The sequence below is a fragment of the Sinohyriopsis cumingii genome, chromosome 2, assembly GCF_028554795.1.
Source record: "Sinohyriopsis cumingii isolate HCF-2022 chromosome 2, ASM2855479v2, whole genome shotgun sequence".
In the NCBI taxonomy this organism is placed as follows: Eukaryota; Metazoa; Mollusca; class Bivalvia; order Unionida; family Unionidae; genus Sinohyriopsis; species Sinohyriopsis cumingii.
The window spans coordinates 164402200-164417529 of NC_142962.1; the positions used below are offsets into that span (position 1 = coordinate 164402200).

A 15330-nucleotide genomic window follows, 5' to 3' on the forward strand; every position below is an offset into this window, starting at 1 on the left:
GTACACAACAAAATGGCACCACTAAGACTGATGTTTAAGATAGGAATGGCTAATTCTTAGGTAAACATCACTTATATAAAAAGAAAAAATCAGAAAATAGATCACCTGTTTTTCTGAGGGGGGAACCCAAGACCTGAACTCAAATTCCACCAAATTCATCAACAAGATTTCTTCTACACTTCCAAGGTGAAAAGGCCACAATAGGAGTTTACTCCCATTAACAGTACACCACACTATCTTGAAGCTATGTGTTTAAAAATTACTCTTACAACCTATAATCATAAAAATTAACACACATAATATAGATAAATATAACAATATCATGAAATGGGGTGATTGTATGCTTCAGTTAGTTGCAAGTTCATTTCTGGATCTAATGGTTATTATGCAATCAAATCAATAAACTATTAATAATAAGTGAGAATAATAACACTGTTTAGATAAATTCTGTGTCTTTCTGTTTAAATGTCTGAAAATTATTAACACACACAGACTTTCTATCCTTATGTGTGGAGGTATCTGGTGTCAATACTGATGGAGGAAAATGCTTATATTAGCATAACTGTAATATGTTTGACAAGGTGATGATAACCAATGCAACCTGCTCAGTTTGAGCATAATGAAGTGCCTTAATCATAGAACTGCTAGAAGATAAGTGCTATTGAGATTAACCATAATTAAATGTCAGTTTCATTTAACTTTGATAAGAAACTATAATGGGAAACATACAAACTGCAGAAATATTAACATTAATTAGTGAGAACCTTAAAGATTTGAGAAAATAATCATGCCTTTAATAATGAACATAAATGTACAAGGAAGAGTTGTCAGTGACTGACTAATTACATTCAACTAAGTTCTTGTAGATGATAATCACCATGGCTATTAAGTTATTTTGTAGGTTTTTATATGGAGATTGTAAATTAGGAAGCATTTCTGTATCATGTGTGTAATTTATTCATAGTGGTTTCATGGTAAGTGTCAAAGTATTAGTTCTGTTGAACTTGTTGAATGGTCTTCTCTGGAACTGCATAACATCCGTTTTGTGTCATTTCATAAGTGATGACAAAGCATACTTTGACAACCTGATGAACATGTATCATTTGCAGCAGGCAAGCACTAAAAAACACAATATTTTTGATCTTCATCCAATAGTTACTGACTTATATCAATTTTTGAATTCTTGAAAAAACATTGTTCCACATCGCAATGTTTTTCACTCCTTATAGATTTTGTGGAGTTGAAAGTCCCATCTTATAAATTATTCCAGATCCCAAATATATGTGTTCAAGATGTTATATATATTTTAGATCATCAGCAAAGAATTATCGAACTGCATCACTTTTACCAACCTTATCGATAATTCAACTATAACTGGAATTATTACAAGAATAGACTATCCATCATCTCATTTATTATTTTAATTTACAGTGGTTGCCTGCTAATTAGGTAACAGGCTGATTAGGTAATAGGATGATTAAGACCTTAATCATTCAGCCAAAATGACAGTCTGATTCGGCCCATGTGAAATATTCTTAAGTTTCATCAGGGATTAAAATGTGACATTTATATTTGCATAAATTGATATTTCTCATTATTTCCAAGGTATGTTGAGCAGATCAAATATGCATTTGTAAGGAAAGCCCAATTATACGGGTGATAATGGTGTTGTTTACATAGTGAAATGAAATAATGTAAGACTGTTTATCAGCAATTTAGAAGTGAAATATTTTCAAAGCAGCTCATTCACCTTTGTACAAAATTTAAAGTTTATTTCATAGAGAAACAATAAAAGTACTAACACTTACAATAATCCAGGGCTCATGCAATACATTTTTTGTGTGTGCCTATACCTATTGGTCTGAGTATGTTAATACTTCTGTTAGATTTATTTGAATTAATATCTATCTTGTACGTACTATAAACTATGCCTGATAAATAATCAACATATACTAAAAATTAAACAGGAGTCCTGTCAAATTTAAGATTTAATTTAAGACAAAAGCATAAATTTATATTCTGATAATCTTCTGGACCTTGTAGTAATTAAAATAAATGAAATGATAATGTAACAAAAAAGGTAGTGTTATCTCTGTTAAAAGATTAAATATATTTTACTAATCTTTCTTTGAAGCACAGTATATGCATGTATGTATGTATGTGTGTGTGTGTGTGTGTGTTTGTGTGTGTGGTAATGTTTTTGTTACATTGATTTTTCTACGCATACTGTTCTGGGTATGTCGATGCCATTATCAGATATATGTACAATTTATCACTATACTGTATACTGTACTATATACTAATTGTCCTAAATAAATGTTCTATACTAAAACCTAACCAGAGGTGTCCTGTAAAATTTATGATTAACTTATATGCAATGTCACACATCAATATCATACTTCTTTATTCTCTTAATTTTGTTGACCTTGCAAATCAAAATATATTTTAATAATCTTTGTTTCATGCACCATATGTTAACTTTTATCTCTGAATTCATTATGCATTGTTTAATGTTCTACAAATAATAAATAACAATAAAAAAATCAATGTCGTTAATTTGACTTAGTCTATATATATATACACAGTGTGTATATATATATATATATATATATATATATATATATATATATATATATATATATATATATATATATATATATATATATATTATATATATATGTCTTTTGTATGCTTATGTTTTGGTTACTTTTCTTTTGTTGATATATATTGGTCTGAGTGTGTTAATGTCTTTTAACAAAATAGATTTATGAAGAATATTTCTTTATACTAAATTATCCCTATGTACAATAACAATGAGCAACATAAGTGATTTTTATGGGCTGAATTTATAATGTATTATTTAATGTATGTATAATATTATTGAAAATGGATACTATACAAGAACAAAGATATAAAAAATAGCATATTATTACTTAAAATAATTTTATTTACATACTATAGGAATGGAGAAACCAATATAGTCCATAAATGTTGGTACATAACATGGTAGACTGGTGGAGGTCGATTTCTCAGCCTGGGACTTCCTCAGTGCCAACAATCACCCCCAGTACCCTTGTCTATTTACGTTGGTATCTCTTGAGTTTACACTCAGATACCATCTTATTTAAATTATCACAGTTTGCTTATTACTTTTTTAATCATTGCATCCTAACTTAATTTAACTACAAACACTAATAGTGGGATCATCTGATCATAAATTGGCAAAACTTGTTTCACCAATGCCATTACAATGAAAGCACTTTTTGTGTCATTGCCAATTTACTGAATTTAATACCTTTCTAGAACACACCTCACTTGAAATAACTTTGCGAGCATTAGTTACATAGAAGTATTATTATATTATATATTTGTATTAATATACAAAAATATATATACAAAAATAAATATTTAATGGATTTAAAATGTGCTTTAAATTATATATTTTTTTCTAAGGTTAAAATTAAAATAATTTGGTTTACTGGTTGAAGACTTTCCTCAAAAGACAACAATTCAATGATAACAGTAGATTGAAAATGTAATGATAACAGTGAAGTATGTTATACTGCTGTTTTACTCAGCAACATCTCTTTATAATTTTGTTTGGCAAATATAATGCAAAGAAAGCCTGATTTGCATGAGAAATCAATACATTGAATCAATTGATATGCTTTACTGAGTGTTAAAACTGGCCTGATTTATGAAAAGGTAACATTATATTTTCTTTATTGATATAATGGAAAGTTAGTTTCGTTATTAAACTTTACATTCTGTTACTATGCCTATGAAAACAGTAATAACTACTAAAATAAATTAGGTGTTCCATTGTTTTTATTTTTATATTTCACATGGTCCAAATCAGCCTGGCATCTGGGCTGAATCAGCCCATTATTTGAGCTTAACCAGCCACTATTCTCTAATTACTGAGAAAAGTATCCTAATGCTTGTTTTACCATGAATTAATGCAATTTATTTTCTTTGAAGGAAGTTGCAAATATTTATACATTAAATGTTTTTTAGATTAGAATAAAGACAACCATTTAGAAGAAATTATTATAAAATCAAAAACATGTAATTTAATCAAATCAATGTAAATGCATTAATTTATAAAAAAATTGCATGAAAACTATGGATATTATCTGCGATGAAGTTCCAGTGATACATATTTGGAGTAATAATTCAAAGGAATCAATTAATGAGCTTAAATTTATGCTGCCTAAGCATTTAAAGAAGAAGAGGGGGTAGAAGAAGAGGCAGACAGAAAAAGAGGTGGGAAGACAATATTAAGGAGAGGCATGGGATTTGGAGATTCCCAAAGGGTAGTAGAGAACAGGGAAAGATGGAGAGAATTGGTTGTAAAGTCAACTGTGGTGCCTCAGTGAACTATTGGGTTAAGGGATTGATGATGATGATGATGGTGATGATGCATTTAAATCATACATAAGCAGGACTAATAATTAAAATAGCAACAAAACATTTAAAAAGCATTTAGTTTCAAATGACATATGGGTCTCCTATTATATATTATTCTTACTATATATATATATAATGGTAAAATTCTACAAAGTTTTAATTCATTTGTATGTGCCATTAAGGGATTCTACAGTAACTATTCTTTGGACAAACAAAATTAATGAACTAATGAACCACAAACTCAAATCAGCAGTTAATTGGAAGCCATCTAAATTCCCAGAAATAATCAAAACTTTAGAGAAAATTATGAAAAATCAAGATATACACCTGCATTGTACCTTTTATGGAAATGGTTATATTAAATTGCATAGTACTATGATGTCACACCGTTCATGCATTGGCCTGGCGTGATATGTCACAGATGGACATGGAAAAACAAATGACAAAGTTCTTAGCAACAAAACCTGTAGAACCAAATAAACACTCAAAATTTATTGAAGATGAGAATGTTGAAAATGAGAATGTTCAGTTCAAATGTGTATAAACAGCAGACAATGTGGTGAATAAACCTGGTTCATGGTTGAGAGAACAAAAATAGTCAGGTAAATATTCAAAGCATTAATTCTGGATATGCATCACAGATGTGCATATTTCATTTGTGTGATAAACATATTAGTGAGATTTTTTTTTCTTTCATACTGATGACTATACAAGATGATCTGTGTGTGCTCTAATTTCCTGTTTCCTGGACACTTCAAGTGCTTATTAGCTTTGTGTATTATTGCAACTCTGTGGTCTGAAATAATTTATAGAAAAGTGTGAGAAGCAACATGCTTTACAAAATTCAACAAATAAGTTATTCCCCTAGACTACAAAGTGAAAAATGTAAAGAGAACTTACAGTCTTGTGAAATAAATCCCAAATAATCCAAGAATTTCAAACAGAAGTCCTAATGATTATAGTTCTGAATAAACTTTAGCAGAATTCAAGAGAATAATCCAATTCTGAAGTTTTAATCTGCCTGTGGTGGCATATGTTGTGGTGATGTGCCAACAGTCTTTTGTTGGGTCACAATAATACAATCCAAGAATATATCCTTATTTGAAATTTCACTATAAATCCATGTCTCTATTTCCAAGAGTGTTACTTCTGAGCTCTTTGTATTTACAGAGAAGAATAACCAGAATTAAATAATCTGAATAAATAAATTCCAGCGCAAATTACATACTGGACAAAACAATACTACAATTGATTCTGCTCAGATCTTAAAGCAAGAATGAATAATCTTTAGATATATAGTCCTCTACTTTACCTCAGGTCACAAATATCATTTTGTAAAAAAAATTTAAAAAATAGTTTCTAATGGAAAATTTCATTTTGGAAGGTTCCAAATGTTTATAAAATAAAATCTTAGTTATAATCAAAAAGTCTGCTACTAAAATTTTAATATAAAATGTGGTAAACAATTGGCAGACTTGGCAGACCTGGCAGTTCATGGGGAATTTCCAGTGTTCTAGACTCAAATTGAAATAAACATGTTTATAAAACCCAAATCAATGATGCAGGTCAGGTAGAAAATGAACTTGATTTTGGACAAGTTCAAGTAGAAAATACAATTATTCACAGCATATAATGATAAAAAACTAACAATGTAAATTAAATAAATATAACAGTATATTTAGTATTCATTTTTCTTAGGGAAGAGTCTACAAGATCTGTTTATGTCTGGTCTAATTCCTTTTTCTAGTCACTGCAAGTCGCTATAATCCTTGTGTGAATTAAAAGCTCATTACACTTAGTGAAGTTTATCCGAGAAGATCTTTATTGTGTTCTAATTTCTTGTTTAGTATTCATCTCAAATGATTAGGCTGTGTGTAACTTTTATTATAAATGCACATTATACATGTATATTCCTGGGATCTATGGTATTTTAATTTATAAGGTATAGTTTTCATTTTCTTTTAGTTCTACTGGTCATAGACCTCAAGAGCTTATGGGATGGGCTGATGACTATTGTCTATCTGTTGTCAGTTAGAACAAGTTTGTAACTGGTACTCCTCCTGAATGGATGGACAAACCAACACCATGTTTTCACTTCTCATCATGTCTAGCTGGCCCTAGATGAAAATGGTGCCATTCTTGTTTCCAATATGGCCATCACTGTAGCTATCTTACAGTCATGTCATTGCCACCATTCATCCTGAATGGATGGTGATATGAACATAGGTCACAGAGTTTTCAGTGAAAAAGTTCTCATGTCTTGTTGGCACTAAATAAAAATGGCACCAATCTGATGTCCACATGGATAACATCTTGAAAATTTAATCCTCCAGAATGGATGCACATGCCAACCCTTGAGAGGTATGAGTGTAATTATTATTAATACAAGTGGCCAAAATGCATAAAGTGTAACCTATATATTACAAGCCATAATTACTGGGAACTATATGAAAATGTACATTTATTTTTACTGCAAATTCTGTAATGACCACTATACTGAGCTTAATGTGAGCAAAGTATTACATTACTCTCATATTATTCTTTCTAAATTTGTAAAGCACCAACATGTTTTGAAGTTTGAAAAGATCCCTGTCCTCTAATATTTTTCAGTCCTATAATATTCATCAGTCACATCGATATAGCCTGCTTGGCTTAACATCTGGTGCCCTTTATTTTTTAAAAGTATAAACTGGTCTGTTAACTAAATACAGTCTCAAAAATTATTTTAACCCAGTACAGCATCAATCCCTTTGAGGGACTCTCGTTTCATGTAGATTTTCTGCTGATTAGATATGTTGAACATGTTCTTACTTATTGATCTTAATTTCCTCTTTTTAATCAATAAACTAAATGAAAAACAACCGCAAGATCAATGACACACAATACATTTTATGACTATGACTAAAAAAGAATCATACTTGTTGAACATCTTTACAGTTTGAAATTGCTTGTATTTATTATTTTCAGTACATAAATCCTTATTTCAATTTGTATATGTATTATGATCACATCTTTGGGGATCTATGCTTGGTTAGTTTCTTTTATAGATTGTTTTCATTTGTTCGATAATATAATCTACAATATGTTAAGGGGCCCCGAGTAGTCGAGTGATCTAAAGCGCTCTCTGTTACGGATCAATGCCATCTCACCTCTGTCTGCATGGGTTCGAGTCTCAGATTCAGCCAATGTGGTTATGTGAGAAAGCTTGCCAGTAGCTTCTTGTGGGTCGGTGGTTCTCTCTGGGGTTTTCCTGGGTTCTTCCTCTACCATTAATACTGGCCGCCATGTATAGCCTATCGTGTGCTGAAAAATGGCGTTAAACCCTACAACAAAAACAACAACAACAGTCAGTCAGTCTTTCCAAATTAAATCCATCAGAGGGAAATCATTACACTCTACATGTTATTTTATATTGATCTACATACACCTGCTTTAAGTATCCTTAAGGGAGGAACATTCATTTAGCATTTGAGGATGCACCCATCCATCAGGTAATAAATGTGGTAATTCAAAATTAAATTTAATTATCTCTATCATTGAAAATGATACTTTTCGAAAAGAGACCAAAAACAGACTTTTGATTTTTATTATTTTGGCTTCTCCAATAAATAAATGGAAAGACTGGCAAAAATGTTTGTGTTTAATAGGTTAAACATAAAAACAAGCTCAAGTTGTACCCTCACATTCTACCAGCCAGAAACAACATCCATACATGTTGACTAACATGACGGAGCAATTCTGTGTATTTGGTTAATCTAAGAAAAACTCATAACTCCATTTTTATTTAGAAAACTAACTTTTCTGATGTTTTCATCAAATACATGGTACTCACAGAACATATACTGTGTATCTAACACAATTTGGGTATATTTTGCACATACAGATTCACAGAAATATCCCTTAAATACCTGTTATAGACACAATCAACAAGGTAATTGTTATTTGGGTATCATACAACAGTGAAGAAGAACAGATATTGTAAATATTGAAAAATGAGAAATAACTTTAGTGAGATCTGGTACAAATCTGTAATACACATGAGCATTTAAAAAAATAAGACAAAAACAACTTTGCTATAAGCTATGTTATGCCAAGAAAATCTTTTTCTGATATTTTTGTGTGATTTACTAAAAGAACATATTCTTTGTATATCATGCTACTATTAAGGGTACATCTGGATTTAGTGTAGATTTGGGTGGATTTTAGTACATTTTGGGTAGATCTTGATAGACTCTGGTGTTTTTGTTGTATACCTGTTTTATTTGCCCTGTGGTCCTCAGCTTTATGTTATTTCTTCTCTGTCAGAATGATATGAATGGTACCATTATTTTTCACTTTTTTTGCACTAGTCAATACAAACTACAAACACTACCAGGTCAAACCCAACTTCCTTATCTTTAGCACCACCTCCAGGTACCAAATGAAAGTTGTGACAACCAGAGTCCTTACTGCAGTATAACACCAGTTCCATGGAACCATCATGACAAGTAGTAGCAATTGCAATTTGGGACATGGTTAGCAATTTTCTGTGTGGTGCATTTGCCTGAATTTCTGGCAGGGACGTCCACTGGCACATTCAGATTGTGAAATTCTCTTGTCAATAATGGAAGACATTATGAACTTGAAAGTGTATGTGTAGTTAAAGACGAATCTGAAAAGTGCTGAATTAATAACACGAAGGTAATGAAAACTAACAAAAAGCTCTTACCTATTGATCACATACTTAATTCAACGATAGTACCAACTCAGAAAATCTAAAGTAATATTGGTGAATTTGACAAAAATGAAAGAATGATGAAAGCTATTAACTCTATCACAGGATATGAAAATTCCTCTTCACTCCAAAAGCATTCTATCAAAGGAGATCATACAATTGCTTCTAGTGAGATAAACTCTGGTTCCTAAAATGTTGTTAATCATCAGAAACATTATTCTAATAATAGCTGTAAACTCTTGACTCTTCCAATAGCAAGAGTTATGATTCTATGTTTTGAACAATGTAACAGAAAGAAGTGAAACCAAAAAGTTATGTAAAAATCAGCAGATAATTTATTTCTATAAGTTACAAAGTAAAAAATTTAAGAGACACAGTATTATGAAGTAAATCCCAAATAATTCTAAATGTCCTTTCACAAGTTTAAAAGTATATAATGTTCCAAATGAATTCCAACAGTCTTGAATGTCCTAATGTACCACAATGATACAATCCAGAATTTATTATGAGCTCTAAATAATCCCAAAGTAGCAATTTTAGTCCAAAATGTCCAATTAGCACATTGTAATTGCTGTGAACAATTTAAATAATTCCTCTCAAATTATATCTGAACACAACTGTAAATGATTCCACAGACTGACCTTAAAACAGGAATCAATAATTGTTTACCAAACCTCTATTTATACGTATTTGACATGACGTATGTTGTGATAGAATGGTCTGGAAAACTAATAATTTCCATGCAAAATTCTACTTACCACTGAAATCAAATTCTTGTAAATATCTTGTTTACCACTTATTATAGTGACAAATGTAAGACATGCAAAATTCGATCCATCAACCTCAATCACAATCATGATAAAACTCAGGTATGCCAAAATTCTATCCACAACCCTCAATCACAGACAAAACTTAAGCACACCATATAGATATACATAAGACAGGGATTCCAATTACAAAAGAAAATCTGGCCACTCAAAACATCCAAAAAATATCCAAAAAACAAGCACTACTTGTTTGTGATTTAACATGTCAGTGAAAGAGGTCATAAACTTGGGGTCAAAGTGAAGTCATTATCTGGTTGGAACTGATCATATTTTTAATATAATCATCATCAGTGATGGACTAAATGATGTTAACACAATAACCCCTGGAGGTTTTTGTTGTTTTCACCTGAAATTCTAGTAGGAAACACATTTTGAAAGCCATTTCTAAATCCATCCTAATATATCAACTTCCAGGTGATTTTCCAATATCCTAATGCCTAGTTGTGTTAGAAACATTGTTTTTCATTGGCTTTTTTGCTATTTTGCTCTCACATGAGCAGAAGGGTAAAAGTTGGATTTTTCTTTTTTGCTTAAGGGACCCATCATTTTCGTATCAAGATCACTCTTTATTCCAAATACCCAATGTATCCTACTTTTTGCAAAGGTTCATCTGTCTGTTTGTAGTTCACACTGGTCTGCCTTAGATCTGAGATCAAAAAGTCTAAAATCCAGACACAAAATCAGATTCTGACCATGGGTGAATTTTGGGTGGAAACAAATTGGGTCTAAAAAAATGATGTTTTTCCCTCTGTATTTTGTAGTGCAACTAGAACTTCCAGATTATTTTTTTATCATTGTAGAGCTACATCTGTCTACCTTTCTATAATACCACCCACTTTAGTGTATCTTACATGACCTTAATGCTACAAAGCTCGGCAGTAGGCTACTATCTCCTGCCCTGTAAACTCTTTGCCAGGAGTTAATGAGTTAACAACAAGACATACATCATAAAGTATATTATATTTGCTATCTAACCAAAGGATGTCCTGTATTTGAAGAAACACTTCTGGCAAGAATATTTGCAAATTATTCTGCTTGGGAAAAAGAGCTTGCAGACTCATCCTAGATAATGCTGAAAACAACCCAAATGCATGAATGATATTAAAATGTTAACAGTATTGTTTTTGAGAGGCTAAACTTACGCAGAAAGTTTCAAACAAAATGACCCCATTATATATCGAGGAACTATTTCATGCTAGAAAATATGCCAATTTAAAATCAATTTTAGCTAAGTATCTTTCGAAACCTAAACCCCCCAAAGGACACTTTAAAAGAGCTTAATATTCAGGGCCACTAATTTAAAACAAAGGAAGTACAGAAAGTGCAAATGTAAATAAATTTAATTATAATCTAATTAAATGGATAGAAAGTGGAACCTATTTGATCTGACAAACACATTAAAATTTCAAACCTTTTACATTATTCTCTCATTACTGTTGCACTGTAAGTACACAATGCACCTAGTTGGAATAAGTTCTTATGTAATTTTCTGCTTATTATATCCATACATAAATTTAGCTTATGTATTTTTCTCCAGTATGCAGTGTATTTATCTTGTGTTTTGGAGGAGGGGGGTGGATGTATATGGAAAGGATTAAGAGTTGTACGTGCATTTCTTTATTGTGTGTTCAACTATACTATATATGAATATAGAAGGAGGATTAGTTCCATGCAACTGTCACCCTCTTTAAGTAAAGATTTTATTATTATTATTATTATAGATTTGCAGCTATTGAAATAACAAAAACTATAAGCACAGCAGAATGAGTCAAAACCAATGCATGATTGTTTTAAAATCATAAAAATCTTTGCCTCTCTACCTGGACGAAACCCTGCTGGTGGTGGTGAATGTTGCCCAGGATACATCACTGGTGATGGTGATAGCTGTTGTCCTGGATATGAACCATGTGATGGTGGTGGTGGTAATGGTGGTGATTGTTGCCCTGGATTAAACCCTGCTGCTGATGATGAATGCAGCCCTGGATACGAAACTGTATAACTATCTGAAAGAGGCAAGATATCCTACTAAATTTAATAATGAAATAATTTGAGAAACCTTAATGAGCTCTTACCAGGTTATTTGTATGATAATGTGCTTGCAATGTGAAGTTTAATTTTGTTTTCATCACAGGGTCAATTAAAATTAGCACTGACTTTTATATACTAATGCACAAGCACTCAGACTGGATCCTACCATGCATATATTGTCAGTTTGAAATTCAAACAAAAACAATGCAAAAGGAACCAGACTGAGTTTGGAGGCTCAAATGCTTTTCTTGTGAATCTTGCTCTACAACGCTGCAAGTAGAAAATTACTTTTCTTTTCTTGTACATATTAGGAAAAATCTTCACATTCTGTATGAAGCTGCTGTAGAGAAATGATTGCAGCAAATGCAATCTAAATTGAGTGTGTTGCTGTTATTAAAGCATACAGTTTTCAACAGGTGGCATTTTATAATAATTTTGACAGTGGTTTTATGAAACCAAGGGAGCTAACCCACTTTGAAGATTAAGCATTTTCATTGCTATATGCAAATGGTACAATTTAAATGTTATCATTGAACACAAATGCCTCTTTAAAGAGACCTAAACACAAAACTTTATATATATATATATATATATATATATATATATATATATATATATATATATATAGACACACACACACACACACACACACACGAACAGTCAAGGGTATCATCATAGGAACCTTCAACATTCACAGTGGAATGTGGTTTAAGTTGAAGATGTTTAATGATTTAATGTTATTCCATGCATAAGCAGCATTATCACTATATTCCTGTACTCAAATCTATCAATCTGGACATAATGAAGTTTGAGAAAGAACACCATTTGAGGAAGCCCATGCATCCAAGTCAGGAATAAAAAAATTACCCCACTTCTGATAAGCTTCTTGCATTTTCATCATTATTTTTTTAATGTGTCAAAATGAAGACCAAGAAAAAGACTATACCCAGTTAGGAGGAAAATATGATGGTCAGTGTGAGGTAATGTCATTAATTACTATTTTGTTTTGCATTTCTTGGCCTTGTGTTCATATAAGAATCATATGAAATAACATCAATTGGGGCTGTTTAATTCAAAAGTAGTGCAAATCCATTGCATAGTAAGTTGGTGATCTGGCATGGAGTGACACTCGTTCAGTACAAGAATTTCACAGCATAATTAATAAACCTCACAAACTAGCTGGTGCAAGATAAGGTCATTTATGGCCTACTTGTGCCCATGGTGAGAAATTTATACTCCAAAATAAACACACACATCAAGTTTCATGGCTATACATACAACAGTTTATTAGAAAATCAGCAAATTGCAAAACCTTAATACAATCGCAGAAGCATTAAAAGTAGGTCCCTGTGGCCTACATCAGCCCATTCAAAGTAAGTAGTATCATCAAGGATAAACACACATATCAAGTATCTTTAATAGGTTTCACATACTATGATCAAAGTGCTACATACAGAGCCCATGCTCAACCTCTATATTAGCACTCACATATGACAGTAAAGCTGAGGAAATAGTGTTGGATGATATTTACATTGACTAGATGCCACTGATGACAACGACTTATGATGAAGGAGGATTTCAGAACTATATCAGACAACTGGATGAATTCTAGGACTTTGTACCAGATAACATTTATAGGATACTGTGAATCACAACCATAGTGACTTAACTTTCATTGTTTATTTGTAAGATGTGTGGAATTAATATTTTACATTATATTGTGAACTGGATCATTCTGAACTAACTGTACACCAGTCATAATGTGACCTATAACTGAACGATGGATTTATCATATATTGGATTCAAAATGTTAAAATTGTGGATTTTAACTGATTTGATTTAAACAAACTCTAATTTGTTAATTTATTTGTGACACATTCTACTCAATACAATAATTATTTTTTTACACTGGTTTCATCATTATTTTTCTTGTCAATCTATCAAAATATCTGTCTGTCTGTCTATCTACCTATCTATCTATACAGTTTGGCTTATTTAGTTTGTAAAAGTGCAGCTTTGATTCACTGACTACGAGTCACCATTCAGTTGGACCTGACATGCAAAATACATCCCAACTCAAAGTAGAGTCAAAGAAAAATTGGCTTTTTTGTAGCCCTAAATGGGGGCAGGGGCAACTTAAAGTTGATGAATGACCTATAAGGGACTATACACTGTCATACAATCTAAGACAGTATCATTTTGCCATGATGTAAATGGAAATGTTGAGTTTATCTGTCCTCTAAATGAAATGCATTGGGAAAGTAAAGTCTGCACAAAGAATGACTGGTAACATAAAAATATGCCTCTTTGATTAGTAAATGGAGGCAAACAAGCAATCTTGTTTTTGTGGGTTGTTTTGGTTTCATTTGCTTGATTGCAGAATGTGTAGTTTCCATGTTAAAATGACTTTTACATATTAATGCAGGTGTTTGCAGTTAAGGATTGATCTGTGTGCTGAGCTGAAGAGCTTCCATTTTGTCTGCTTCTCTTTCAACCATGGGGTTTTTATTTATTTTTAAATGGTAGATTTGATTGTCGAAACATGAACTGGACTGAGTGCATCATATAAAAAAATAAAACTTGAACAAATTAAACTGCTGTTAAGATGGCAAGATATGTCACCTGCCAAAGCACTCCATTAGGACACCTCTAGAAGCTTGTTAATCTCCTTATTTGTAAGGGAAAATGTCCATTAGGGGATCGGAGGGGAATGAAGGTATTGATAATACACACCTGAATGTTTTGCACTTGGATGCCAGTACTCTAAATGTGTGTGTGTGATTTAGATTTTAACATAAAAAATATTCAGCCATATTGCTAAGATGTCTGCAGTGTGACAGTTTATAGTGATGTTTAGTACTGGGGCATCATGCTGCAGACATGTAGCATGATGTCCTACCCAGTCACATTACCCTGACAGCAGGCCGACCAGTTCTAACACTAACCTCTTAATGCTAAGCGCCAAGCAAGGCAGCTGTTAGTACCATTTTTATAAGTCTTTGGTATGATTCGGCCAGGGTTCAAACCTCCAACCTCCCGTATTCGAGGTGGTTGCCAGTACTGTGAAATTCTTATATTTCACTGGCAGCATGAACAGTGCATGGCAAAATTCACAATATCCAATTTGTTGGAAACAGCAGGCCCTGTGCAATCCCAAGTTAGAACTGTGACAACCTGGCTACAAAATGCACAGAAGAACATTTGTTATGTTTTCCAGAATAGGTCTCTAATTTTGTCCCCTAGTGTTGCAAAAGTGAGGGAATCATCATCATTGTTGAGAGGGAGGGAGTTCTTATCATTATCAACTTGATATGTTTAAAATATCTGTTTATGAGTGTGCTTTTTTAGAGG

The 15330-nt window shown here is 32.0% G+C and overlaps 1 protein-coding gene across 3 annotated transcripts in view; it reads right to left on the reverse strand.

Annotated features, from left to right (window-relative positions):
• LOC149806242 (uncharacterized) overlaps positions 1-15330 on the reverse strand; it is a 41023-nt gene that overhangs the window by 6485 nt on the left and 19208 nt on the right. For all 3 annotated transcript variants that reach the window (XM_089951188.1, XM_089951189.1, XM_089951187.1), the window contains exon 5: positions 11772-11954. In XM_089951188.1, coding sequence (XP_089807314.1) covers positions 11772-11954 — 183 coding nt within the window. The remainder of the gene's footprint in view (positions 1-11771; positions 11955-15330) is intronic.